This window comes from Diplotaxodon limnothrissa, linkage group LG13 (assembly GCF_057381915.1).
Source record: "Diplotaxodon limnothrissa isolate DT_005_m linkage group LG13, D_limnothrissa_male_GT1.1, whole genome shotgun sequence".
In the NCBI taxonomy this organism is placed as follows: Eukaryota; Metazoa; Chordata; class Actinopteri; order Cichliformes; family Cichlidae; genus Diplotaxodon; species Diplotaxodon limnothrissa.
The window spans coordinates 13,014,479-13,042,169 of NC_140608.1; the positions used below are offsets into that span (position 1 = coordinate 13,014,479).

General features: G+C 39.6%; 3 protein-coding genes across 5 annotated transcripts; 2 read left to right on the forward strand and 1 right to left on the reverse strand.

Annotated features, from left to right (window-relative positions):
* Window positions 1-425: 425 nt before the first annotated feature.
* LOC146619949 (uncharacterized) lies at window positions 426-1,904 on the forward strand. The gene has a single exon (XM_085369722.1). The coding sequence runs from the start codon at window positions 426-428 to the stop codon at window positions 1,902-1,904; it is 1,479 nt and encodes a 492-aa protein (XP_085225848.1).
* A 7,207-nt stretch (window positions 1,905-9,111) lies between these two features.
* On the forward strand, window positions 9,112-17,793 carry sfxn3 (sideroflexin 3). Of its 2 annotated transcripts, none has more exons than XM_085369856.1 (10): window positions 9,112-9,327; window positions 11,088-11,258; window positions 12,684-12,782; window positions 13,346-13,421; window positions 13,534-13,619; window positions 13,718-13,845; window positions 14,213-14,262; window positions 14,468-14,517; window positions 14,639-14,686; window positions 14,776-17,793. In XM_085369856.1, the coding sequence occupies exons 1-10, from the start codon at window positions 9,164-9,166 to the stop codon at window positions 14,870-14,872; spliced, it is 969 nt and encodes a 322-aa protein (XP_085225982.1). In that variant the 5' UTR covers window positions 9,112-9,163; the 3' UTR covers window positions 14,873-17,793. The 2 variants fall into 2 exon arrangements, with proteins under 2 accessions (XP_085225982.1, XP_085225983.1); XM_085369857.1 differs by lacking the exon at window positions 9,112-9,327 and adding an exon at window positions 10,457-10,615.
* On the reverse strand, window positions 17,616-27,663 carry LOC146619951 (peroxiredoxin-like 2A). 2 transcript variants are annotated; one of them, XM_085369859.1, is made up of 7 exons: window positions 27,600-27,658; window positions 22,946-23,188; window positions 22,013-22,198; window positions 21,479-21,570; window positions 21,233-21,373; window positions 19,738-19,902; window positions 17,616-19,658 (listed from the first exon to the last, which is right to left on the reverse strand). In XM_085369859.1, exons 2-7 carry the CDS (start codon window positions 23,139-23,141, stop codon window positions 19,563-19,565), a joined length of 876 nt encoding a protein of 291 aa, XP_085225985.1. In that variant the 5' UTR covers window positions 23,142-23,188; window positions 27,600-27,658; the 3' UTR covers window positions 17,616-19,562. The 2 variants fall into 2 exon arrangements, with proteins under 2 accessions (XP_085225985.1, XP_085225984.1); XM_085369858.1 differs by lacking the exon at window positions 22,946-23,188 and having other exon boundaries at window positions 27,600-27,663.
* Window positions 27,664-27,691: the final 28 nt, after the last annotated feature.

Consider the following 27,691-nt stretch of genomic DNA (forward strand, 5'->3'; position numbering starts at 1 on the left):
ATGTCATCAGAGGGGCTCCGTACCCTTCTAACTTACACCCGCGATATAAACACTCGGTAAGAAGGATCCTAAATATGTTGAAGAATAAGAAATTAAAACTTTATTGAAAATGGCAAAATACACCCGTGTTTTCTTTAAAATCCTATTTGATGTCACGTGATAGACGTTAGCCGAACGCCATGTCTCAGCGTAATTTGCTTATAGAACGTGTTAATGTTTGTTACAGTGAAGTAACCACAGTAACGGGCAACAAGTAAACACAGTGTTCGGTATTTTTCTTTAGTGTGTTTTCGCCGGTTAGACGTTGACATCGCCACATTTCTGAACATATTTAAACAAGTTTTGAATTCGTCTTTGCAAAGATTTTCCACTCGTCTTCAAAAAACAAGAAGAACATCAGTCTACTTGCGTTGGTTTGTTTTGCAATGTCTCAAAACATCTATCAACCGCGTTTCAGAGGACCTCCTCCTCGCTGCGGTGGGCAGTACGGTCCCCCCGGTGAATACAATGGTCTCAGAAAAGCTTTTGAGAACTGCAGGAGGGAAAACCTTCGTCTACGAGAGAGCGAGTACCAACTGCGAAGTCGCCTAAACGGTCTTCTGGTAGAGAGGAGCAATTTATGTCATAAGGATGGGCTTGTAGCTCTTAGAGAAGAAATGGAGTCCAAATACAAGCAACTGGAGAAAAGAAATGAAAAGCTAGAAGAAGAAAACAAAATACTAGAAGGGAAGCAGCTAGACTTGGATGACTTGAAGGAAAAGCTGTCAGACATGTACTCAAGAATTAAAGCAGAAAATGAGTACCAGCAATTTCTAAGGGAGAAACATTCAGAAGTCCAAAATTTGAAGGAGAAATGTCAAGACCTGGAACAGAAGCAGGCACTCTTGGAGGACAAAAATAAAGACATGGAGGAAGAGAAGACAAAACTGGAGAACAAAAATAAAGAATTGGAGGAAGAGAAGACAAAACTGGAGAACAAAAATAAAGAATTGGAGGAAGAGAAGACAAAACTGGAGAACAAAAATAAAGAATTGGAGGAAGAGAAGACAAAACTGGAGAACAAAAATAAAGAATTGGAGGAAGAGAAGACAAAACTGGAGAACAAAAATAAAGAATTGGAGGAAGAGAAGACAAAACTGGAGAACAAAAATAAAGAATTGGAGGAAGAGAAGACAAAACTGGAGAACAAAAATAAAGAAATTGAGCAAGAGAAGACAAAACTGGAGAACAAAAATAAAGAATTGGAGGAAGAGAAGACAAAACTGGAGAACAAAAATAAAGAAATTGAGCAAGAGAAGAAAAAACTGGAGGACAGAAATAAAGAATTTGAGGAAGAGAAGGAAAAGGTAGAAGACAAATATACAGTGCTTGAGCAGAAGCATAAAGAAGTCCAGGACAGGAGCACAGAAATGCTTCAGGAGAAGATCCAACACCTGCAAAAATATGAAGAGCTTGAGAGGATTCACAAAGAACTGCAAAGCAGAAACAGTGAAATCCAGGAGGATCAGAAAAAGCAGAAACAAGAGGAGCTTGAACAAAAGGGCAAAGAAGAGGATGAAAAATTTGACAAACTGCAGGAAGATTTTGAGAAGATTCAAGCAGACAATGAAAACCTCAAAGAAAATAACACACAGGAGATTAAAAACGATGAGTTGCAGGTGCAAGAAAAGCAAAAGAAAAAAGGATCCAGCTTTTTCAAGAGGAAGTCAAGCAAGAAAGAGGAAAAACCAAAACAAGACCAGGAAAGTGTAGAGAAAGAAGAAAAGGTAGAAAAGATAAACGGCAAAGTAGAAGAAAAAGCGAAAGGAAAGAAGAAGACAGGCTGCTGGAGCTGGTTTTTCAGGAGTAAGAAACGTTCTGGTGAGATGAGAGTGGAAGAGGCTGCTGAGTCTGGACAAGTGTAGGAGGTTCTCCATTTCATTACTATTCACATCTCCACCCGGATCCTCCCTGCACCTCCCTCTACCCTTTGTCTACCCCCTTCTTCCCTCCTTCTCCCTCTTCACATCTCCACCCCACCCATATCCTGCACCTCCTTCTACCCCCTTCTTCCCTCCTTCTCCCCCTACCCCTGCAACCTCCATTTGCCATGTCCATCGACAGGTCTTTCTATGTGAAGATCTGTTTCCTCTGTATCATAATAAAAAATAAAGTTGAACAAAATCAGAACTAAATAAGCATTTCATTTTATGAGAAAGCACAATTATACAACCTGTTTCTCTATAAACTAAAAACCAGTGGATAAACAGACTAATGAATAGGTAATAAAACTTGTTAAATATGACTGACTGTGACTCCCCTTGAAACCTGTTAAAGAAACATAAGTATTTAGCTTTCAGGAGGTAGAAATGCTGCCACCTTTTGGGGAATTATAAGGATGGTGTACGTTGTAGACCTTTCAGCTGTGCATAAAATCACAGAAAAATATACGGTCACACCACACAAAAATGAGAGTCTTTCTTTAGCTGTGTACTTCTATCTATAAATTAGCCTTCTTGTTATTTTAATGATCATAAATTGTTTGGGATGCTGTTTAAATTACACAGACACCAGGGAGCTGATACAGCAAGACTAGTGAAAACTGAGTATAATAAATTAAACTAGAAAACAAAAATTTCAGAAGAAATTTTAAGCGTGCCTATGCTGCTGCCAATGAGTGTAGTTTGTGTTAGTAAAGAGCAACTTGTACTTCGGTCCCATTAAGCAATGGTTTAACAAATTTCACTGCACACTATAAAAGGAATCTGGATTTAAATATAACATAGTACTGTTGGATTAAGTGTAGGAAACACTAGTATAAGGTGTCTATGGAACAAATCTCCTTCAACATTCATAATGACCAAAGTGAGGACAAAGTGAGGATCAGTCAGCTGATTGTGTTTAAGGTAAAAGCATCTATAGACACTGAGATTGCTCAATATTTTAGTGAGATAACTCCAGATGTCTGTGGGTTTTGTCAACTTTGGGTGAACAAAAGCAGAAAAATGGTAAAAGATTCAGACATTGAAAGTCTGGTTTATTTCATGAATACAATGAAACATTTTACAGTCCACAGAGCAAAGTAGCATACATGATAATGGATACTACAACATAACACGGACAGCGAGAAGCAAAACCCATTGTCTTACCAGCTGTTATATTCTTTAAACTTAAAATAAACCTTTGAAATTAGAGTTTAGTCTTTTAAGTCATCTATTTAAAAAAAAATGAATCAACACTTGTTTCTCTCAGCAGCATTACTGAAGTGACACTTTAACGATGCTTCATATCACAGTCTTTATGATGAAAAAACATGTTCTCTCATTAGCAGATGTAGCAGAATACATTTATTGCAGTGTATGAGCTACACTTCTTGTAAAAAAAAAAAAGAGAAAAAAAAGCTGATTGGAAATGCATTCCAGCTTTTTGAATTTTCAGTCTTTGATGGATTTAATATGAACAGCCACATAAAATTTATTCCAATTTTTTGCCTTTGCTTCAATTAAGGTGTGTCTTTAAAGCTACGATACCTTTCTTGTTCAAAAAGTTTACTGACACAGTAAAGACGTAGCTAGGGAACTCAGTAAGTATGAGCAGCAATAGCTTAGGGACACTTTCTCAAATAAAGAGGATTTCATCATCTGCAGTTCGTGAAAAAAGTGCCACATTAAAAACAAATCCGCAGATCCGCAAATTATGGATACAGACTCTTTTCAGCTATTGAGGTATACTTATGCACTTATCAGCATACAGTTTAAAGGCTTGCATTAGAGTGCATTGGTGTCCAGTTGGGCATCTTTTATGGTTATACCACTGTGAATTTTGCTATATAAATATGCTCAAGACTCTATCATATGTTTGACATCCAGCTAAAAATTCGAAAATATATATTTTTAAATCAGTAACTTTGCAAATTTAGAGGAAATGTTTTTTGGACAACAAATTAGTCACATTTTAAAAACAGTTTGAATAATCTGCGCTGACAGACAGACATTTATGAAGCGCCGGCTATAACACACATGCTTACCGTGTGAAAGGACCGCGGATGTCTTGGAGCAGAGAACCGCGTTGTATTGTTGCTTTTCTCTTAAGCAACGCCAGCCAGTCAGAAACGCTCTGTGTGGGTAGAAAATGGTCTGCACCGGCGCTGGTCCTGACGCGAAATGGCGAGGGTCTCACTCTTTGAGTAACGCTTCATATAGGACCGGGGGGCTTCCAAAAACAATAGATGGTGGGCCGATAAGTCTGGGGGCGATACACCTGCAGGGCATCACCTTGCTGTGCAAGTTTAAAACAATGAGGGTGGGGCACGCAGTTGCTGAGCTCCGGTGTAATTTGCCAAGATAGGTCTGGACTTCAGACTTCAGAAAATAGGCGATACCCTGCTCGACTGGTACATCTGCAGGGCTTTTACCTTGTCGAGGGTTAGGGTTAAAGAGCCGATGCCGGCCACCTTAAACAATAGGTCGGTCCCCGCTTTTACACCTGTCGGCTTTTACCTTTTCCTAAGGAATCCCAACAATTAAATGATACCCACGGTGGGCTTTTGCGTTCCTGAACAAATTCAAAAAATTAACCAGCTGCTGAAAGACGGATGGGGCTTGCGAGACTGGTTTTAGAAGTATCACTGCAGCATTTATTTCTAAAGGGGCTGAATGTTATTTGTGACCACCTATTGCATTAAAAACTAGCAGCCTCTGTCTCCCTCTTGGATTAACATTCCGAAATCCCGATTTTTAAATAAAATGATCGCATCAACCCGTGAAAGAAACCCCAGTGGATGCGTAAAAACTAGTTAAATTAAAACTAGCGCTTTGATTAACACTTGTGAACAGTCATGAAGGCTGAAATTACCCGTATAGAAGAAATTCCCGCTTGTGCCGTTTTTAAATAAATAAATAAAATGCTTGCATTGCCGCATGCTGTGACATCAGAATCACAAAATGAGTGTGATTAAAACTAGAGATGGACCGATCCGATATTACGTATCAGTCCGATACTGGCGCAAATTACTGGATTGGATATCGGAGAGAAATAAAATGTGTAATCGATTCATTAAATATCAAAAAAGCACCTCACAAAACTTGCAACATGGCTCAGCTCATAACCATAGCACGTCAGAGCAGTGTGCTCACATGATAGAGCGCTGTGGCGTGCAAGACCTGTTGTCTGGTTGAGCATTCCTACCAAACCGGCATTTCATCTCAGACAAAGTTATCCCAGAGAGAAGTAAAGCAAGTGTGTAAGTTCATCTCTGAATGTTTGTTAAGCATTCCAGCGTTAAGCTTAACAACCTATATGGAGCGACTGCCTTTCTCTCCCTCCCTCTCCTGCTGCTACTTCAATCCTGAAACTGATCAATGATCAGCTGAAAGAAGAAAATAGGAAAGAAAAGTATTTCTTTGTGCCCCCCTTTCCCTGTTAATGCCCCACCTGGCCCACCTGGCAAAAACTTTGCTAGATCCGCCCCTGCACAGTTACCAGCTGTCAGCTACACAGAAAAAGATTCTGGTGTCACTTGTCTCTCAGAAACAGTTCATAACTTCCCTTCAACTCAATCATGTCAACCTAAAAGGTAAATCTGTTTGTCCATCACCTCTGATGATTCAGTAAGGACATCTCCTGGTTTCATCTTCATGTTTCCCTCTCACCAGATATCCAAACCGATATAATGACCAGCAGCTTTTACAGCTGGGGCTCCAGCAAACATCACCTGATACTAGAAATTTATATCAAATAAATTCTAACAACAGCTGATCAAGCTTAAATGTGCTGCTCGACATCCCCCAGTTTCCCCGCTCTGGCGCAAAGTGGGCGATAAACAAACATTCTAGCTGAAGTACAGGACAAACTGTGTTCTTTTTCAGCTCAATACCAAACACTAATATTTTCTCTGAATGCCAGACGATTGCGTTTTTACTGGACGGTTGGCAATTCTACTAACTAACCTTATGAATAAAATAAAGTTCACTATGGTATCAGTAACATCAAAGCACCCACCCAGCTGTATAGAAACTCCGTCATGCTAGCTAGCAGTACCAGTTATTGTAACTGATTGTAAGTCAGCACAACGAAAATAAACTACACCTAAACTTGGTTTATATCTGATCCCAGATAGACTGCAGTTCATACCTTCTTACCTGCAATTCAGTTCACCTGATGCTCTGACCGCAGCCGCCTTGGGTCTGCTTCTTCTGCCTTCGGTTTCCCTCATCCACTGGCTGCTCTCTGTTCAAACAACTGAGTTATTTTTTCACATCGACCAGCATCTGGATAATCCACCACCTTCCACTGTTTATACCGTTACTAAAATGAATACATAAATCATCAAAAGTCCAAAACACGTAAAAAGTCCAAAACACGTAAAAACTCAGAAGCACGTAAAAACTCAGAAGAACGTAAAAACCCCAAAACACGTACAAAACACAACAGAAGTGCTCAAGAATGCTAGGTGCAGTGCTGAGCTTTTGTTACCCAGTGGCTACACAAGCTAGCAAGTACCAACGACTGGATTTGGTGTGTGGTAGTAACAGGTAAATTTACTTTTTTTTTTTTTTTAATTATTTGAATATATATGTGTGCTTGTGTATAAATACACAAACAATACACATATGCTTTCAATTGTGTAATTTAAGTGATCTAGGTAGCTCTGTTTTGGAAGTTCAGTTAATGCTAGAAATGTGTTTTGGAATTTAGTGTAGTGTAAAGCGCTTTGGGGTCCTATGGACTAGAAAAGCGCTATACAAATGCAGGCCATTTACCATTTTTGGAATTTGTACATGTTTTGTCTTTAGGTGCCACTGCATATATTTATATATAAACATATATAAATAAAACCACTTTTTTTTACATTAGTAATTCCTTTTGTGCATAATTTTATATTATTGTTAATAATAAATAAATTAAAGCAACAAAACAACCTGAAGAGCCGAAAGACCCGGGTCTTTTTAGTGAGTCGAGCTGAAAGAGCCGGTTCTCTAAAAAGAGTCGGAAATCCCATCACTTAATAAACTAAGGACTTCTGGGAAGTGGACTCCTCCCCTGTCCCGCCAGCTTTTAGCCAATCCTGCGTGATCTTCCTCCCACGCCCAGGAGTTTTTCACCATAAACACCGCCCCTCCTGTTTCGTCGCACGGCGCTGCCTTAACGGGCAGCTTAGAAACTCGTTTTTGTTTTAACCCTCAGCTTCATGCGAACAGTTTGACTACATTTAAATGATTTATTCTATATTTTACATTTTCTACTGTTGTATTTAATAAAAAACAATAGAATAGAATAGATATTCATCATACTGCAACTGAGCAAACAAATCGAAGAAGTCTTTGACCGTCCACATACCGTCTGGCACGCATTTTAATTCCCATTATTTTATCACTGTAGACATCTGTAATGAATCCTCATATGAGTAACACAGAACATAGACAGAACATTATTGATTGTTACTTGCTCCACGAATTATTTACCGACCCATCCTTTTTTTCAAAATGCTATGTTACTATATTTCAATAAGTACGCGAAGGCAGCATATGTCTTCCCGGTGGTGCTGTGATATTGAGAGGTCATACATTTTCAAAAAACAGGGAGTTAAGAGCAGGTATGTTTCCGTGATTGCTGAATTCACATCACTGATCAATAATGATCATATCTGATTAAATTAGCGCTCGCTCTATTTCCATATTTGTCTTTACAACGCTAACTGAGGTGCTAATGTGCTTGCTAGCTTGTAAACTAGCTGGTTAGGGGACGTTAGTTAGCAGGTATTTTGATGACATTAGAAATCTGTTTGTTCTCCCATCTGTCCGAACATTTGATGTTTTTTTTTTGTTTTTTTTTTGGGGGGGGGGGGGTGTTTTTTACATTTAACTCCGTTTTATTAACAACAGTGGGTATTTCTGTTCTCCAGTTCGTGATTTGCAGTGCTGCTGTCGGCTACCTTGCTAGCGTGTTCGCTAGCCATTTAGCAGCCAGCTTGGTGACAGGAACTGGGGCACCTGTCGTGACAACCCCAAACCCATCTGCCACTGTGTCTGTTGCGGTTTTCTTTAATCGGCTATTTCGGTATGACAAACATCATTCATGTGGTTGTCTCGCTAGTGAGGCGATTGGAGGCTCGTGTACTTTACACATAGTTTGAAGGAGCAAACCAATAGCCAACTCCTCTGTTATCTATTTATCCACGCTATCAGGTGTTATTTCGCTCTTTAAGGTGTTTTTTTTTTTGTTTTTAAATCAATTTGGTAGTTGTGACCTTCATGCCAGAAAGAACAAAAACCAAGGTCTCCACACTGCTGTGCCCCCCAGTTTCTTACTCAATTATGGCCCAAGTGCTGGATGAAGTTATCCAGTTAACACTGTGGTGAAAAGCCATAATGTGAACAGCACAGAGATAAAGAGTTGGATCTGAAAGAGGTCAATAGTTGTATTACAAGTGAGGTATTGTTTTATTTGAAATTGTACAGTCCAACTTGGATCTTTAAGTGACTGTGGGCTTTTTGGTGTGGTGTGGGCATTAAATGGATAAAAACATCATCTTAATTTTACTTTATCCTATACTCACAGACACAGCTCACATTTTAATTTGGACTGCACTGAAAGCGAAGAGCTGCTTATAAGGAACCCACAAATGGACAAAACAACAGTTTATTGTGGTTTTAATGTAATACAGCAAACAGAAAGTGTTATTTAGGCTTCAGAAAGCACTGAGTGATGAAGAATGCAGTAAAACTCGAATGCCCCGAAGGGTTGTTTCCACAAAGATTGTACAGGGTGGTGTCCTGTACAGTAAAGGTGGAGGGTTTCGTTAGCACAATGTATCTCTGGAATGCAGCACAGCTTTTAGTGAAACGCGGATGAGCGCTTATCTCTGCCACCAGCGTTTTTCATTACAATAATTACACTTGTAGGGCTAGGAATCAGGTCGCCATACTTATGTTGTTTCAAACTTTGATCTCTGTTTGTGATATTTGAGCATGCATAAAATTTTAAAATAACATTCAGGGCATGTTTGTTGTTTTTTGGGGTTTATTTTTCTTGCCTATAAAATGTTTTGACAAGTCTTTTCTGTGAGAAATGCATTAGTTAATCCAACTCATACGGTTCTTTTTTTCTTCTGACTTGATGTTTTCTGCAGTGTTTTACGTTTGTGCCTGAGCACTAATCAAAATTTCTGAGTGAAGAAGCCAGGATGTCAGAAGAGGTGTCCCGCAACATAAACATCAAGGAGCCAAGATGGGACCAAGGCACGTTCACGGGCCGCGCCAAGCACTTCTTCATGGTCACGGACCCCAGGAATGTCCTGCTGTCCTCTGAGACTCTGGAGGAGGCCAGAGTGACTGTGGAGAACTACAGGTAGAGAAGGTCAAGATATAAAGAAGGGAATAGGAATGTATAACCCTTATTCCAAAAGACACTGTGTAAAAACCCATATTTTAATTACAATAGGATATAGAAAACATATCAAATGTTTAAACTGAGAAAGTGTACAATTTTAAGAAAATTATTAGCTCATTTTGAATTTACTGGCAGCAAAATGTCTCAAAAACATTGTAAAAGGGCCATGTTTACCATTGTGTTGAGTCCTCTCTTCTGGGAACTGAGGAGACTAGTTATGGATTTTGGGGGAGGAATGCTGTCCTATTCTTGGCTCACGTAGGATTTGAACTGCTCTACATTTTGGGGTCATATTTGTCATATTTTTCATCTCGTGCTGTTTTCAGTTGGTGAAAGGTTAAGTATGTATACGCAGTGTGTGGTTTTGCATTGCCTTGCTGAAATATGCAAGGGTTAGGGTTAAAAGAAGTCATGTGGATGGGAGCATGCGTTGCTCTTAAACCCGTATGTATCTTTATGGTGATTTCCAGGTGTGCTACCTGGCAATTTCAGACATTGAACAAAAATATAAATGCAACACTTTTGTTTTTGCTCCCATTTTCCATGAGCTGAATTCAAAGATCTGAAACATTTTCTAGATACACAAAAGACCCATTCCTCAAATGTTGTTCATAAATCTGTGTTCATGAGCACTTCTTCCTTTGCCGAGATAATCCATCCCACCTAACAGGTGTGGCATATCAAGCTGCTGATTAGACAGCATAAATATTGAGGGAGTGTGCAATTGGCATGCCGACTGCAAGAATGTCTACCAAAGCTGTTTGTGAAATTAATGTTCATTTCTCTGCCATAAGCTGTCGCCAAAGAGTTTGGCAGTACATCCAACCCGCCACACAACCGCAGACCATGTGTAACCACACCAGCCCAGGACCTTCACATCCAGCATGTTATCCTCCATGATCGTGTGAGACCAGCCACCCGGACAGCTGCAGCAACAATCGGTTTGCATAACCAAAGAATTTCTGCACAAATTGTCAGAAACTGTCTCAGGGAAGTTCATCCAAATGCTCGTCGTCCTCATCGAGGTCAGACGACGAGATCCTAAGGCCCATTGTTGTGCCATTCATCCAAAACCATCCCCTCATGTTGCAGCATGATGATGCACGCCCCCATATTGCAAGGATCTGTACACAACTCCTGGAAGATAAAAACATCCCAGTTCTTGGATCAACATGATCAACTCTATGCGATGGAGATATATTGCACTGTGTGAGGCAAAGATACAGAGAAACCCCATCACTTTAAGGTGCTCTTTTTATACCCAATCACGTTGCTAAAATGCTACCAATTAACCTAATTTGTTAAAAATAGCAACACCAAACAGCTGGAGAACTAACTCCTCCAGTGTTTTTGTTGCCCCTACTCCAACTTTTACGAGACCCACTACTTCCATCAAATTCAAAATGAGCTAATAGTTTTCTTATAGTTGTATATTTTCTCAGTTTAAATATTTGACATGTCTTTTGTTGATGTTGTTTTTTGTAAATAGAATATCGATTTATGAGATTTGCTAATCATTGCATTCTGTTTTTATTTGCATATTACAACAATGTCCCAACCTTTTGGGAAGCGGGGTAGTATGTCTGATCTGAGTAAGGCATGGATAGGAATGAGCTTTGAACGAGATTATATGCTGACTTGTTTTCTCCGGGTTTTTTTTTTTTTTTTACATATAACAAAAACTGTACTGTAGCGCTGTACTGTTATGACTTTTTCAGAGCTGGGATCGTGAAGCCTGGTCTGACGGAGGATGAGCTCTGGAGAGCCAAATACATCTATGACTCTGCCTTCCACCCCGACACAGGGGAGAAGATGTTTGTGATTGGCCGGATGTCTGCTCAGGTGCCAATGAACATGTCCATCACAGGCTGCATGCTCACCTTCTACAGGTACAGCTCAGGTTTAAACACACAATTCACTATAATCTGCTTCTAAAATGATTCCCTAAAGAGAATCTAGAAATGGAAAAATCTAATATTTAATAAATGAAAGGCTGAATTTGATACAGTTTCTGTGTGACCAAAAGTCAGCCTTAATACAGCAGCAAAAATAGAAATGTTAATCCCTGTGCAGAGGGAAAATCCTCTTAAAGAATAAAAAATGTTGCTCTTAATTCTACTGATAACTCGCTATGCTGTGACCATTTAATAAGCTGAGATCAATTCATGTTCAGAATCAGAAGACTTTATTTATCCCCAAGGGGCAATTAACAAACAACCGAGCAGCATACGTTGAAGATAAGGACAATAGGAACAGGCAGTAGGAGTGAAATAATAAATACACAGTATATACAGTTTTAAAATTACACAGTTTTAAAATTAAAGTGACCGAAGGTGAATAAATAACTGCAAGTGACTAAAAGTGAATAAAGTGTCAGTAGTGTAGTGTAGAGTGTAGTTTATGTTTATGGGTGTGGAGAAACAGTTTGATCTGCAATAAAACTATACACAGTATGATTAAAAAGTAAAGCTGAGATGACTTTTAATACTCTTTGTAATTACAGAAATAGATGGTGAAACGAAATAATAGATTATTGGCTATAGTTTTAAAAACTGATTTATTTAAAAATTTTATGTTAATAGTTCACATTTTATTTTAAGTATTTTTTCACGTTTTTGTTAATTTAATATTTAACAATTAAGTCTATCATTTTTGTCATATTATGTTTATGTTTATTACTCAGGTTCAGGTTGGATGTATCGTGCACTACCATCAACCACAATGTTGTTTTTGCATCCTACCACTTGAGGGCACCATATGGTGACATTTTAAAGTCTATATATTATAGCTTTATATAGTAAAATTGGTATAGTAAAGAAGAGAGCGAGTGCTTTGGGGGGTTTCTTAATACCAATATGAATATTTTAGGTGATTTAAGTTAAAGTTGAAATTCAGCATATATTTCTGGAGGCCTGTAAACTGTGCTAAAGGACCATTTGGTTTTTAGATCACATGAATAAAATTGTGACACATACCCTATCAAGATGATCTGTATCTTTTGCATGTGAATTTTATTCAAACTTGACTATGGGCTGATTGATTTTATATGAAGATGTTATCTGCTGGGAACACTAGTGTGAAATGAGGGTCCACACAAAGTTATCTGTATGCAGTTATGACTAAATGCATCTGTAGGTTACTTAGTAGTTTTGCTTGCATCCTCTTTTTTTTAATTATTTTTTAAGTGTTTGTCGCTAGCAGCTACTTTCTCAAGTAGTGTCACTTCTTTGCCACAGCGCAAACGGCACCGAACACGCAGCGTGAAATCTCACTTCCTCAAACACACTGTCGCTGTTCCTTCATGTTTTTTGCAGGACTACTCCAGCAGTGGTGTTTTGGCAGTGGGTTAACCAGTCCTTTAACGCCGTCGTCAACTACACCAACCGCAGTGGAGACGCACCCATCACCGTGAAGTATGGAGGACTTCTCATTTCCCTTCCTCTCTTGATCATTCCTGTCCCACGTCTAAACTAGTCTCTGTGAGGAGGCTGTGGGAGCGGCTGTCCTCTCCCTCACAGCGGTATTACGTTCCACTGTTAAGCATGTTCGGCAGTGTCACAGTGATCTCATGCTGACTTAGATTACGTGCTCCTTGTTGACAACAGGTCAGCATATTTGCAATAAATTGCCCCTTCCAGACGCTGCAAAAATGCATTGAATGCATGCATTTATGAAGAACAGCAACATGCGAATGCATATTTATGGATCAAGCATGCAGTCAGTGAAACACATATTGTAATGTTCTGTTTTGCAATTATTTGCGAGGATGTTCTCGTTCATTCTTAAATATTCATACATGACTTCACACATTTCTTGGTCCACTTAAACTTTGCATTGATTCACCTTAGCTTAATTTGTAGACTCTGAGCTGCTGTCTTCATGTGGTGATGCATAATTGGCTCTATTTCACTTATGAAAATGCTGAAAGGGGATGTGGGTTCTCAGTGTTTGACCTGTGATAATTTTGTTCTTGCAGCCAGCTCGGTGCAGCCTACGTCAGTGCAACAACTGGAGCCGTAGTCACTGCACTGGGACTCAAGTCTCTAGCTACGGTAATACGTTTGTTTCAAGTGCAACAAACATGAAGTAAACCGAAGATAAAACAAACACACATGACCTGCTCTGAGATGTGATCCTGATTGCTTAATTTTGTTGTCTTTGCAGCGTCTCCCTCCAATCATCAGCCGGTTTGTCCCTTTTGCTGCTGTTGCTGCTGCTAACTGTATCAACATTCCCTTTATGAGGCAGAGGTGAGGTCACTAAAGTATTAACTATAATAGGCCACTGATTAATATTTTAACAGCTGGTATGACAGCTTTACATGATGTTTGTTTTTCCCCACTATCAGGGAGTTAAAGTACGGTATCCCTGTAACTGATGAGAATGGAAACCGGTTAGGAGAGTCTCCAAATGCTGCCAGACAAGCCATCGTGCAGGTGGTGGTGTCGAGGATTGGGATGGCGATGCCTGCAATGGGTAACGTCGACATTTTCTCTGCTTGGTCATTACCTTGCATGCATTAGTGACAATCTGCAAAGAAGTATCAGCTGAAACTGCAGCTCCTCTCTGCTTTATGGAGTTTTCTGGCTGGTTAGGTTCCCCGTTTTTCTGCCTGTTCTGTATAGTGTTCATCATTTAACAGCCTATGACCCAGATATTTATCTCAAGAGCCGCTAGACAGCAAACACAAAGTTAAGAGAATATATGTTGACTTTATGATCGTCACTCACCAAAAATATATTAGAAAATGTATCTTCACCTCACACATTCTGAGCCTTACTAACAGTTTCCTGTTTTGCTATTGAAGCAGAAACCCCCACCTGACTTGTTGTTCTGTTCACAGCCATTCCTCCTGTCATAATGAATGCTCTGGAGAAGAGAGCTTTCATGAAGGTAAGCGAATTGCATCCGTGTTTGCTGTACTGTTTTGTTTCTACTGAGTGGATTTACCAGACATGCTGGTATTTTATGAGGTTAAAGAGTCACACCGCATTCCACATGTTGCACATACATTGAATGCTTGTGTCTGTGGACGCTCTGTACAGACAAACTCATCTGATATGTATGTGTCCCTGATTTTTATCTGTTTTCTCTGCAGCGGTTCCCAATTCTTAACGCTCCAGTCCAGGTGGGACTAGTCGGTTTGTGGTGAGTAAAGTAGACTTGTTATCAGTGAGAGTATCCTTTTATCAAATGATATTTTTAACTTCACCTAGAAAGTACCTGCAACAACATCTGAAACATTCCTGTTTTCATCTCATGATTTCAGCCTGGTGTTTGCAACTCCTCTGTGCTGCGCCCTATTCCCTCAGAAAAGGTACCAGTAGCCACTTTCACTCATTCAGTCTATATCTAGAGTTGTTTAACTTAGCTGCCTTTTAATGATGCTGGACCATCTCTTTGTAGCTCTATGAGTGTTAGCGGGCTGGAAGAAGATCTGCAAGAAAGGATACGAAAGACCAGTCCTCACATCACCACAGTCTACTTCAACAAAGGCCTGTAGGAGCAGCAAGCACATTTCCATGCATATGTTGAGACACACACACACAGTGCTCTGGATTCAGTTGGAAGGGTGAAATAAAATATATTTGCAGGGGTTGTTGTTTTTTTTTGTTAAGGCTCTTTTTCTTTTCTCTTGAGAGAAGAGCACCATCTATTTACAGTTTATTGTTTTGTGGTGTGCTTTTTGTCTTCCGCTGGTCACAGCTGAACTTTTGGATGGCTATTCATGAAGTTACTGATTTGTCCTCAACCCGCCAATATCTTGCGTTGCATTCAGGTTCATTTCTGATTCAGTTAAAATGAAGACTCATGTGTGTAACTTCTTCTGAATGTAACAGTCTTTTCTGCCTTGTGCTCCCACTTTTTCCAGTGTATATTCCAGTGTCATATATTTCGCACTGACAGTTTTGTTAAAGCTTGAGGCCACCAACTCAGTTGCCCCAAGAAAACTGTATGTTAAGTCGCTCTAAATAGCCCGACTCCTGTTGAAGTTCCTGTTTTGTTGTACCATGCCTGTTGTTACCCAGTGCAGCTTCTTACCCTCGTCTACTCTCCTCTAAGTGTACTTATGCCCTTCATATTCTTAGTCAAAGTAATAAGGTGCTCAGTACCTGTGGCAAAGATCTTTATATAGCAAATTGCTCATCCTATATCAGTCAACACTACAAACTGTGGTTCTCATCAGCATAAGTATGTACTGTGGCAGCCTGGGTTTTTTTTTTTCTTTTTAAAGGTGATGGCGCTTTTAAATAGTGGCATCTGGTGGAAAGAGGATAGTGTGTTGTGTGTCCATGAGGAAGTAGAAATGCTGTTGATATCGTTGATAAGGATCTTAAATTATCTTAAATGTATTGCTGCTGTTATGTGAATACTAACTCACAGTTTGGAGGAGGGTTTTTTTTAGTGTTTGCACCTGACCTGAAGTGGGCTGGGAGACATCAAAACAGCCAGATTGTCAAAAGCGCGAGAGCCACTGATGTCCTGTTGAACCAAAGGACAGTAATAAATGTTGTGTAATAGGTCAAAATAGTAAACTCCTGGTCATGGTAGCTGTGTGTGCACAGTGTTTGTAGCTGCTTTGTTAATGTGGACAGCTCGGCCGAGTTTGAGCATCTTTGATCAACAGTCATTCACATTGTTGACCAAGCTCTCCAAACGCAGTGTCTCCAGTGTGGTTAGATAGTGGTGATGGTGTCTTAGTGGTGTAAAAATAATTATATTTTTCTTGGATATATTTATGTACAAAGCACATATAATGTAGAAGCTACGAAGCACATTTTTGAGGGATTTTAGAGATTTTAATTAAAATGTATGCCTCTGTTAGTGAATGCATCAGATGGCCCCACATATGCACTTGGAAACAATGTCCTCTTCTCTTGGTACATAGTGTAACTTATTGCAAATGACTAGGAGCTTCTCCTGCTTCAAGACCAATCAGTTCTCAGATTAAAGGAGTGTTCCTATAGTTTGATTTATCACTGTTGCAAATTACCAGCTCGGATTCAGTGTTAGTATAAAGTGATGTTTTGTGTATGTTGGTTAAAAATGTGACCACAGTAAGATTGTATAGATCACCAAAATTCATCTCCATTAAGACACTTCGATGTAGTTGTGGACAGATGTTGGGCGTTAAGGGACTGTAGTAACCGCACAGCATTTGCATTTTTGTGAATGGACTTTTTGTACAGATACAAATGCACAGTGATTGTGTTAATGTGCGATTCCAACAGTCAGTAGCTTTATTCACCAAACGTTAGGAGAGTGTTGCTACTTGAAACTTAAATGAAAGTGGATGTAGTGTTTTGGGGGTTTTTTTGTTTTGTTTTGTTTTTTAACTATTGGCTCTGTTGTTTTGGAGAGAAATTGGGTTTTCATATGAACACTTCACTCCCTTTCATCTCATCCATGTGAACAGAAGGCTTCTGTTTGAGTCCCCTGCTTGAATTGGACACCAACGTGGGATCACATGCACTGCAGGACAGTGTTTCACACTTAGCATCACTACTATAGTCTATATGTAGAAATGTTTGCAGTGCCCACTGAAGACATTTTTGCTACGATGCTGACAGCAGCTACTGTGTGATGTGTTTGCTGTGCTGCTGTAGGAGTTAACTGGATTTGTGTTGCTGTTTTAAAGGAGCTTTTACAAGTGTGCATTGATGATTGTGAGTCTTCATCATGCTGGATAATGCTGATTGAATCGTGGCTTCGCGTCTGCTAATTTTTAATCATTTGTGGTCTGCTAGCTTTCGTTGCTCGTAACCAAGTTGCTTTGTTCCCATCTTTCTCCTTTTCTACTCGCGTTTTGGTGCACAAACGTTTAAGAACAAAACTGAGGGGTTTGAGTCGGCATTCAGACACGTTTGGAAACTTTCATCGTCCCAGCTTGTGACTGTGTTTTACCACCGTATCATGTCACACCTGTAGAGCCAGCCAAAGATGAAACGGGTAAAGGACTGAGGAAGTGTGTAGCTTTTTAAAAGTTTTTGTTTCAGCTTTAGCAAATGGACCTTTTGCCATACTTGTGCAAAAACAGTTTGTTTTTTGTGTATTTTAACACAAGTGGTCCTCTCCACCAAATCCATTGTCTTGAATACAAAGCTACAAGTTTGAAAATGTAAAGAAAGTCCAACACACACTTTGTTTGGAATTCATTTTTTTGCCATTGATTTTATTGACAGTAACATTTTAGATCACAGAGTTCTTTCAGTGTTTTACAACTTTGCATACTGAAGGCATGCATGGAAAAGTCATGTCATGCTACACTCCATGAATGTTTTGGTTATTTTATATACATACAACTCACATACATGTAGACTTATAAGTATTGTGTTTTCTCCCTCTGTTTGTATTGTTTTGAAATGTATATTTCCTGGACGTGAGATGTATTTTAATCTGAGCAATAGAATAAAATGTGTAACATCAATGCCCAAGCATGCTTGTTTCATGCAGTAATATTTAACACGGGTTATTATCACCATATAAGTGAATATTTCAGCAGAACAGTTCAGATATGAGCGTAAACATTTAACCTAACTTAAAAACCACTGAATTTTGGTGGTTGGAACATTCACAACTTTAATCTGACACCGTCAAACAAAGAAATTTCACACTCTATGACATGGTCACGTCACAGTCAGCAGAGCAGGACGAATTAGGCTGCTGTTAGATGAGTTAACTGATGAATATAAGAGAAAACAAAGTAAATGTGATCACGTCTCTCCCTGTGTCCCTGCTGACTTTGACACTGCTGTAACTTAAAGTTTGGCAGCCCTCTGGGTCCCACCCCACTGACCTGGGGGCCCAAGCAGTTGCTTGCCTTACCTAGTGGTAAAAAGCTCCTCTGCATTACTACTGCTTCATATAGAGAGCTATAGATACACAAGTGTGTGTGTGTAAATTGTCCTTGTGGTAGCTCCTATATGTAAAGGACTTTGCCTCGAATTTATACACACTGGCCACTTTATTAAGTACACCATTCAACTGCTGTTTAATGTAAATCTTTGATCGCTCAGTGCATTTCATCATGTAGACATGGTTAAAATAACCTGCCAAATTACATGGGTTCATCCTGCTATCACTTCAATGGGGTAATATGGTTAGATTTTCATGTACCTGTAGGGATCTTGGCTGTTGCATTTTGAAACAGTTGAAGTCATCATACTGATGGGGAGTCCCGCAAATGGACCATTACAATATAACCTGCTTAATAATAAAGCATGGACCAGTTTCTCGGTGCAAATTTGAGATAAGAATTTTCTAACCTTTGATATACTTGCAAGAGGGAGAGAGCCGTTCTGGTGACCTTACTGATGTAATTAATAATACCAAGGTTCCTGACAAGAGTATTTTTTGTGTCTAAAGGTGAAATGATAGAACATAATAAAACCAGACTCATGCAGAGGAATTCTTTTGGTTTGTTTTTGTTGTTGTGCTTTCAAGGATAAAGTTTTAAATGTTCAAAACTCAAAAAAATACTAAAGTTCTCTGAAAACTCTCATAAGAGCTGTGTAAGTTGTTTTATTAGACCAAGTTTTAACCAATATACAAATTACATTTAAAGAAAAAGAAAAGCACAGATATTGGATGAGGTCTTCTTTATTCACTGTTCTGCAGCTGGTATGCAAATGTGCAGATGCATAAAATTCTCTCTCATACGCACAGTCATACAAAAGCGAGCAACGCCTGCACCACAAACAGTCCTCAACATGACGACAGCAGCAGTGTGTGTGTGTGTGTTTAGGCATCAAACTTGCTCCCCTCGACCAAGAGTTTAGAGTGAAGTTGTCATTATCACACACAGACCGCACGCTCTTGTTATGTCAAAGGAGTGTTTGAGAGCTTGACCAGTAGAAGCAAATTAAGCTTTTACACAGAGTCAACATTTCATTTTCAAGTGACCTTAAATAAATGGCTGCTGCACCTAAAAGGAAGTGATGCCTTTAATTCCCTAACATTTTCATACCCGTGTCAAGAATCTAGCTTGTAGGTGGCTTGATTTTCATAACCAACAGCAAATTACATGTGCAAAAGTCAGCGGCATCTTATGATATTAAACAACACGGACTTCATAAATACCAGAACGTTACTGAAATAATAATTATATTCGATTTTGACTGAAACTCTGCATGAGGTTAAAAATATTCAATTTGCTATTCAAGTTGTGATCTAATAAAAGCGTGCTACGAAAATTATTTCACTGGTACAATTTTTTTAACGGCCTCTAGAACATCGGCCGTGTCCACCTTATCGCCAAACTCCTTCTCGCGGTGTTCCAGGAGGATGCCCTGCCAAAAAACAAAACATGTGCTTAAAAATAGAGACGAATTTTGTGAAGCATCACTGAGCCAAATCTGTGGAAGCTACCTGTTCTGCTGGTCCGATGACAAACACCCCTCCGAGGACAAACCCCTCTCCATTCATGTTGCCCTGGTACCCAGACCTCCAGGCTCGCCTGAAGTTCTGCCACACTCCCAGGCGAATGAACCCCAGGCCTCCCATCCTTCTCTGCACCGGGCCATAAAAACGTTTCTGCAATGCACATTTTAGTTTCAGTCCGCCTCATTTATACACAGCGTACAGCAATTACAGTAGCATTATTTGACTGCTACTCTAAAACTGATTTATCACTGCGTTCTCATGACCCAACACTCTTACTGTCAACAAGCAATCCCTGCACTGCTGCTTGATTTGAGATTAAAGATCATACAAAAGACAGGGGTACTTGTAACTGTGGTTCTGTCAGGACATTCGGTAAAACGGCCCCTTGCAGTTAAGACAAGATGCTGGTCAGGATTAATTTATTCACAGAGCTCCCATTAGAAAAACCATTAGGAGGAAGGAGGAGGGCATTTAAGAGCTTTTTAAGCAGCAGAGGCAATGTCAGAAAGACAAAGAGGAGATATATGCTTGAAAAGCTTAATAGCAGCGAGCTAATGAAACGCGACAGATTAGATCGTGCGTGGATAATGTGTGTGGTGGATACCATTAGAGACGCACTCGTGCCGAGAATGAAAAAGATATCGCTGAGAAAAAAAACTCCAAAGAGTTCAGCGGCGATGAATTCAGCCTTTCACATGAACGATTACCTTCCTTTCAAACAGGCCTCCCCTGCTGTTGTGGGTGTAAATATTTAAAAGCCAAACAATTTATCAGCATTAATAACTGACAGATAACAGTACTCATGTTACCATCATGGCAAATAAACATAACCAAGTGATCATAACGACTATGAGCATGTTGATTTAGACGTTTGCAGTGAATCTCTGCAGAACCTACAATGTAAGTGAAGTGAGTGGCCAACGTTGTTGCCAGCGTTTAAGCTTTTTCTGGTTCATTGCGTGCCAGTGTGACCGTGTCCTGTTTCATATGCGGTGTCGGCCAATAAAAACAAAAAGATGCGACGACTTTTTCCACTCCTGCGTCTTCACTCTTTGTTGTGGTCAGTTGGTTTTTTGATTTGTTTTTTTTCCTCGGGGGTAAACATATTTGTCCTTCAAGTTTTCCCATTTCTTTGTACATTCCTTCATTTAAATTCCGATCATTTCAGCAATCACCCTGCAGCAATGTGACATTTGTGAGTGTTTATATTGATGCTATGATTACTTTTTTTGGATGATATGGCAGTTATTATTATTCTTTCATATATTAAATTCAAAAAAGTCACCTGAAATGCACAGGAGGACTCGACATGCATTTCAGTACACCATACGGTTTCAGTTACGAGGTAGCTACGATGGTGATTTCCTGCTGAAGCCTAAACCGGAAATCTATGCTAGAGGTTTTTCAGTTCAGCCAGGAACTCTCAGATTATTCTCACAATTTTTCTGAGCATGCCCACTTGTTATCTACAGCTGCTAACCTGTTCATCAATATAGATGTCCCCAGCGAAGTGCGGTCTGAAGTCCCGGATCTCTGTGCCGATGTCCTCTTTCACAACAGCAACCAGAGGGACCCCGAGCTCTTCCAGCTGGGGCTTCAGAGAGGACAGCGCAGAGGCCTCCTGCAGCAAGACAAAAATACCAAAAAGAGAAAATCAATCTCATCACATGCACTTATAGTTGAGTGGAAACAGACAATGTTCATTCACAGAGACTTTTGGCGTCACCTCTCTGCACAAAAATCATCCAGGTCTTCTTACAGCCATGACCACAGCCCCATTCGTCTCCCACAGGCTCTTTGCTTTGATGACCTTCTCATCTGCAGACAAACCCACATTGAACTATTTCTTATCAAATCTTTGACCTCACGCGTTAGCGATTAAACGCAAGTCGCAAAGATTACGAATGCCACAGTTAAAAGAATCTAACAGAGTTTGCAAGATAGAGAAAACAACAAAATGTTCACGGTCACATGGTGCATCTCTTTCACGATGTTCATTAAATACTCAGCATAGGAATTTGACCAAAGTTTACAATGATTTAATCTGCCAGAAAATTCTAGAAAGTGGCTTCACTTTACATACTACACAAAACCTCATTCGCTGCATGTGTAATGTGTCGAAACGCGCACGAGGAAAGGAAACCACATGTGGCTGATTCTAGTGCTTATGTAACTTTATATTTCCTTTTAATAGCCTTAACTACATCTGCTGTTAGTCTGGTACATTCCAATATTGTACCGTATCAGAACGCTTTCTTACCACCCGTGGTGGAGTGCAGATCAGCATCTTCAAGGTACTGCAGCGTTGCATTGGCAGCTTTAGTAAGACACAGATCCGTGTTGGCCAGGAAGATCCCAGTTAGCGCAGCTCCGACGGCACCCAGACCCACAGCCCACATCCCCATTCCAAAGAGCTCGCCCTCCAGCCCAGAAGCAGAGGACAAAACTGCAACACAAAAAAGCAAAAGCATGTTGAGAAGAAGAAACATAAGCATAAGGGACATTAACTGTTCTTTATTAGAACAATATTTCACAGTGCTAGTGCAGACATCACATCTCAACTGAGATTGCATCTCAACAAGGCTCAGCATGCCCATTTTATTTGAATCTGGTGCAGACTGTAGTCTGTGAGTGTGCGTTTGTTTTTGCCACTGTACTCTTATCTAAAACTCACCCATGCGATTAAATTCCTCACACACAAAGATCTGCAGGCAAATTTCGACTAGAGCAAATGTGCTTCTCGATAAAGCACAGCTAACCGCAGAGTTTGTTTTTTGTTGACAGTGTCTTTTAGAAAATATCGCAGCATAACATCAGGCTGCAACTACTTATTTTATTGTTTTAATTATTTAAAACATAATCTATCACCATTTCCCAGAACTGAAAATCTTTAAATATGGTTTGTTTTAGGTTTTTTTTGTAATTTTATTTTCTGAGAACTGGTTTATCGATTAACTGCCGAAGGGTTGGTAAACTGTGCGTATGGGACTCCAATCTGACGTTAATTGAATTATTAAATGACTCGTTTAACTTGTTTGTTTTTGTAACATTTCAACCTGGAGTCATTCCAGTGTACGGTAAGTGGGAAGAAAGAAAAAAAAAAAGAGTCGCCATGCACAGGTGAACAAACCTGAAGTCTGGGCTGTGACAGAGATTGGCTAACTGTGTAGGGAGCAGTCAAATGTGTCCTTGCCTGAAAGGATCTTGTTTGGGTCTGGACTGGCTTTGGCTTTACTTTGGTGAAACGGGGCAGCCTGGGTCCTTAGAAACTGAGGCCTGGCTGTGGTGGAGGGCTGGCTGCCTGGGTTAGAGCCCCTCACGGAGAGGGCAGAACAGCGGAGGGCAAGCCTCCAGCTCAAAGCTGTGGAACATCTGGACAGAGCCAGCATGGTGGATAAAGTCTGATGATCTGACTACACACACTCTTAAGATTTCGCTGGAAGACAGAAACACAAGTCGTTTCTAAGCAGGTTAAAGCATAGTGCAGTGCAATGCCATAAACAAACAACAGCATAATCCACCTTTATCAAAAGCTAAAGTCAAGGATCGACTTGACAAGTTTAAAGGAAAAGAATTTCAAACTTTTGCTTTCATTGTGATCCAATTATCAGGTTTTACCACCTGTTAAACAAGTTCGCCAGGCTTCAGTTACGCTCACACTGCAGACGGTGCAATCAAATGTAACAAAAGCATAACGTACAAAATGTTTGATCTTCCTTACAAAGTCTACTGTGTAACTATTTTTCAAGTTCCTACTTTTGCCCCTTAAGTTCTCTTCTGTGTAGCAATAAAGACAGAAATTACACTGAAAACCAAAACACTGTTGCCAGTTTACAGCATGCTACACAGAGGGAGTCAAATCTGGCTTTTCTATATAGTCAACTTTAAAGTAAGATCAGAAAATACTAACTTGTCTCCATTGCCAAAGAATGAGTGAATGCGTCCCCTCCTGTGGTTCAGCCCATCCGGTTTAAAACTCAATCACCCAAAAGCATTTGAGTTCTGACTCCTTATTACTCAGAAAATGAAGAACCAAAAAAATATAACCGCAGCAGCCAATCATCTGTGCAACGCACACAAGAGTCTGACTTTCTACATCTGCAGAGCCAGAAGTGAAAAAAAGAAAAAAAAAGCTGTCAACACTGACTGCTGATCAGAATCTAGTCTTCCACAAAACATGTAAACAATGAGCACGACCAGTAAATTACAAGTTTCCTAAAAAATAAAATGCTTCACTGGTGATAGCGCAACAAACCCTGTGGTATAAAGTAAATTAGTTGATTTATCTACACTTTATTTGAACGTTTTTTGCTTTGCTTTTCACTTCTTTCATCTGTCATCTTGCTGTAGAGTGAGTCCTTTAACTCATTTACACCTCAAGTGCATGTCGATGAGAATACCGTGCAACTTTATACTTTTTCTAAAGTAGACGTTTGAATAAAATATTTGACAGCTACAGTAAAAAAGTAACCTGCTACGACATTAAAATAACTTTTTTATTTTATTTTTACTTGTGTTAAAGTATTCATAAGCTTTTCGTGGCTCAATCTGTGACTTTTACCTGGAGAACTAGCGTGTCACTCATTATCACAATTGATAACTCAATGTAATTATGAGCTGATTTGTATAAAGCAGCTATGAGTAGATGTATGGCATTAGTATTGTCTACTCTTTGTTATTGCATAAATATTTTCATATTATACCCCACGACTAAGGGTGTAATTATCCAAGAATTAAATCTAATTTCCATGTTTGTTTGTTTTTAATCTGAAATTACAATGCAATTATATTTGGCTGAAATACGTAGCGGATGAGACACTAGAATAAGGGGGTAATACCTTTGTTTGTACCGGAAAGAAGAAATAATTATGTGTAATTTTAACCCTGTAAGGCCTGAACCATGAAATAAATGCAACAAAACCAATTCTTTGTTTACTGAACTTAATATATTAATAATTATGATAATTATTATTAAATGTGTTGTCAATTTCTGAATAATTATGATGCATGTATGAGTTTTAATTTGTATAGTTTATGCTAGATCTGGCATTTTTAAACAGTTTATTGCTTAAAAATGTATTGTTCACTTTATTCGGGTTTTCAAGGAAAAGTACGGTGGCCCTGAGAGGCCAAACGGACTTCCGTTTGGACTTCCCGGCGTGTTTTGTGTGCTTTTGCAGCATTTTTCTTATTGCTTCCGATCCAGAAACACTAGAGCATCTATTTTTCACTTGTCAGTATGTTAATGCTTTTTGGTTTGAAATACACTGTTGGGTTTCACTCAGAATTTCCAATGTACCTGCCTTCACATCTAAGGATATTCTTTACTTTATGGACAATCTGGATTCTGAAATCTCAGATGTTGTCAATTTTGTAATAGTGCTCTGTAAGTTTTTATTCATTTATGTAAGTGGAAGAATGCCTCTCCTATGTTTACCGTCTTCTTGAATTACTTTTGTCAATATTTTAAGTCACTTAAGCTTATTTCAAATATGAACAAAAAAACTGCTGTACTATACTGTAAAATCACAAAATACTTGCTATTCTAATTTTCCTGCCTGTGTCAAAAGGTCTATGTTCCTTATTACTTTACCCTAGAAACTTTTATTTTCTCCCTGTAAAGTTATGATGACTTGCTTCACCATCTTTATAATGTAAATTGTTACAATTCTGGTCTGTTTCCTTGACTTGTTTTGTATATGAAAATTTGTTTCAATAAAAAAAAAAAAAAAAAAAATTCTTATTGCTGGTGGGTTTTTTTAAGTTGCAGTACGTTTGGCCTCTCAGGGCCACCGTAGAAAAGAAAAATAAAACCATTACACTGATTATGTAGAGGTCTCAAAAACCCATGTGTCAACGCATTAATAGTTCCTCTACCTTTGACATTTAGCATACATGTGAATCAGATGATGAGATGGCAAAAACTAACTAACAGTCGCCCACAGATCACACGATACAAATAATGACCTTGATACTGGTAATTGTGTAAGATGTTTGTTTACGATGACAACTGCCCAGGGGCCCGTTCTTCGTACCTCGCTAAGTAGGTTAGCCGGATTAGATTGTTGACGATTTCGCGTGATCCTGGATCGTTCGGTTCCCCGAAGCTCATCCGGGACTTGCTGTCATAGCAACAGAGCCGTAAGCGTAAACCTGCTCGGGAGCAGGTTTACTTTATGTAAACAGGATTAGATCGCGGCCACGCAGGTATGTCCGCTTCATTTATACGAAAGCAACAGCGATATTCCACCACTGTTTCACCATAAATAAATAACATCAATGTAACTAAAGACAATGCAGCACCTGATCCATTTATTGATTTCACACAGGTCATTTCCTAAAAAAGGGAAATGTACTATTAACATTCTATTACATGTATGTAATTATTACAGATGTAATTCATATTTCAGAGTAGCAATTGTAAATTACTTCGTGTAATCAAGATGAGAGACCACGGCTATAAAAGCGAAGGTGGATTTGGGAAGTCTGTCGCAGCCATGTCCTGTCCGTATACGCGAGCCACCCATTGCGGAAGGTGCAAGATTGATAAGGAGAGTCCTCAGAATTCAGCGTATATTGCGGGACAGACAGGATCCTTTAGCTCAGCGCGACAGTGTGCTCATAGAGAGATATCGATTTTCCCGTGAGGGTATTATTCACTTAACCAACTTGTTGACGAGGGGGTGCAGGACCACCACCTGTCTTTTTTTCCTCTGCCCTTTTCTTGGTTGCTGTTATAAACAAACAGATTATTCCAGGGTCTCTTTCCAAGAGACTAAAAGCAATATAAGTGATAAATATTACCATTCTGTAGGATATTCTTATATTTCACTTTTACCTGTTCCCATGTTCTAGTGGGTCCTGTCGTGGCTCTAATGTGAAAGAGGATAAAATATAACATATTATAATATAATGTAATGTAATATAATATTGGATAATATGGTGTGATATGATAAATCTACCCTACCGCCTACTGGTGTTGGCCAGAGGGGCCGATGGCGCGATATGGCAGCCTCGCTTCTGTCAGTCTGCCCCAGGGCAGCTGTGGCTACAACCGTAGCTGCCTCCACCAGTGTGTGAATGTGAGAGTGAATGAATAGTGGCATTGTAAAGCGCTTTGGGTGCCTTGAAAAGCGCTATATAAATCCAATATATTATTATTGTTATTATTAAATTACTTACGAGTTTGATTTGTCAGCAACTTTCTGCCAGCCCTCGCTCCTTGCTTTTGCAGCCTTTGCAGTGTTCCCTTGCGTTCTGATTAAACTCTGAAACTCCTGAAATCCCTCACTCAGGAGTTCTTGCTCTGCTGCCGAAAAATACCGAGCCGAGCGCACTCCTTCGACATTTTCGCCGACCAATCAGAGGGTTGCCGATCAATGTTTCTACTATCGATGCGTAGCCCCTTTTACTACACCCAGTGATGTCACATTACTGCGTCCAGCTGTAGTAATCGTCAACAGCAGGTGTGTTCGGGGAACCGGATTAGCGAGCTCACGGTTAGCGCGATGATTTGATCTTGGATGTGTCATTTGATCTTGGATGTAGTAAGCGACGTACGAAGAACGGGCCCCAGGCAGACTAAACTTCAAAACTGTAAATGAAAAGGTGTGATTATCTGGACGATTGCAACTGCGTGAAAGATACTGTAAAAGTCCAGAGAAGTTACTGTGGTTTATCACAGCGTCGCCGCCTCATAGATAAACCGTCTCCCGTAAATTAGCATCTAAAATGAATACCGAGTCTGCAACCTGAGCCAGCCGTGCCTGCCAATGCATCCGTGCTTGCTCCGAAAATGTCACCGTGACAAAGATAATGAAGTAGTTTTTCAAAAAATACACACTTACCAAAATCAATTTAGCCACCAGTAACGCCTCTCACTAAACGGCTTGTCTTCGGACTTTTGCGCAGGCGTACTAACCGATTCTAAGCGCAGGGG

What these genes read in the sequence shown, in the direction of transcription:
- LOC146619949 (XM_085369722.1), top strand. Translation starts at nt 426, where the DNA reads ATGTCTCAAAACATCTATCAACCGCGTTTCAGAGGACCTCCTCCTCGC.
- sfxn3 (XM_085369856.1), top strand. Translation starts at nt 9,164, where the DNA reads ATGTCAGAAGAGGTGTCCCGCAACATAAACATCAAGGAGCCAAGATGG. An exon ending in ATTCCCTTTATGAGGCAGAG is followed by an intron (nt 13,620 to 13,717) that starts GTGAGGTCACTA and finishes CCCCACTATCAG; the next exon opens with GGAGTTAAAGTACGGTATCC. An exon ending in AGAAGAGAGCTTTCATGAAG is followed by an intron (nt 14,263 to 14,467) that starts GTAAGCGAATTG and finishes TTTTCTCTGCAG; the next exon opens with CGGTTCCCAATTCTTAACGC.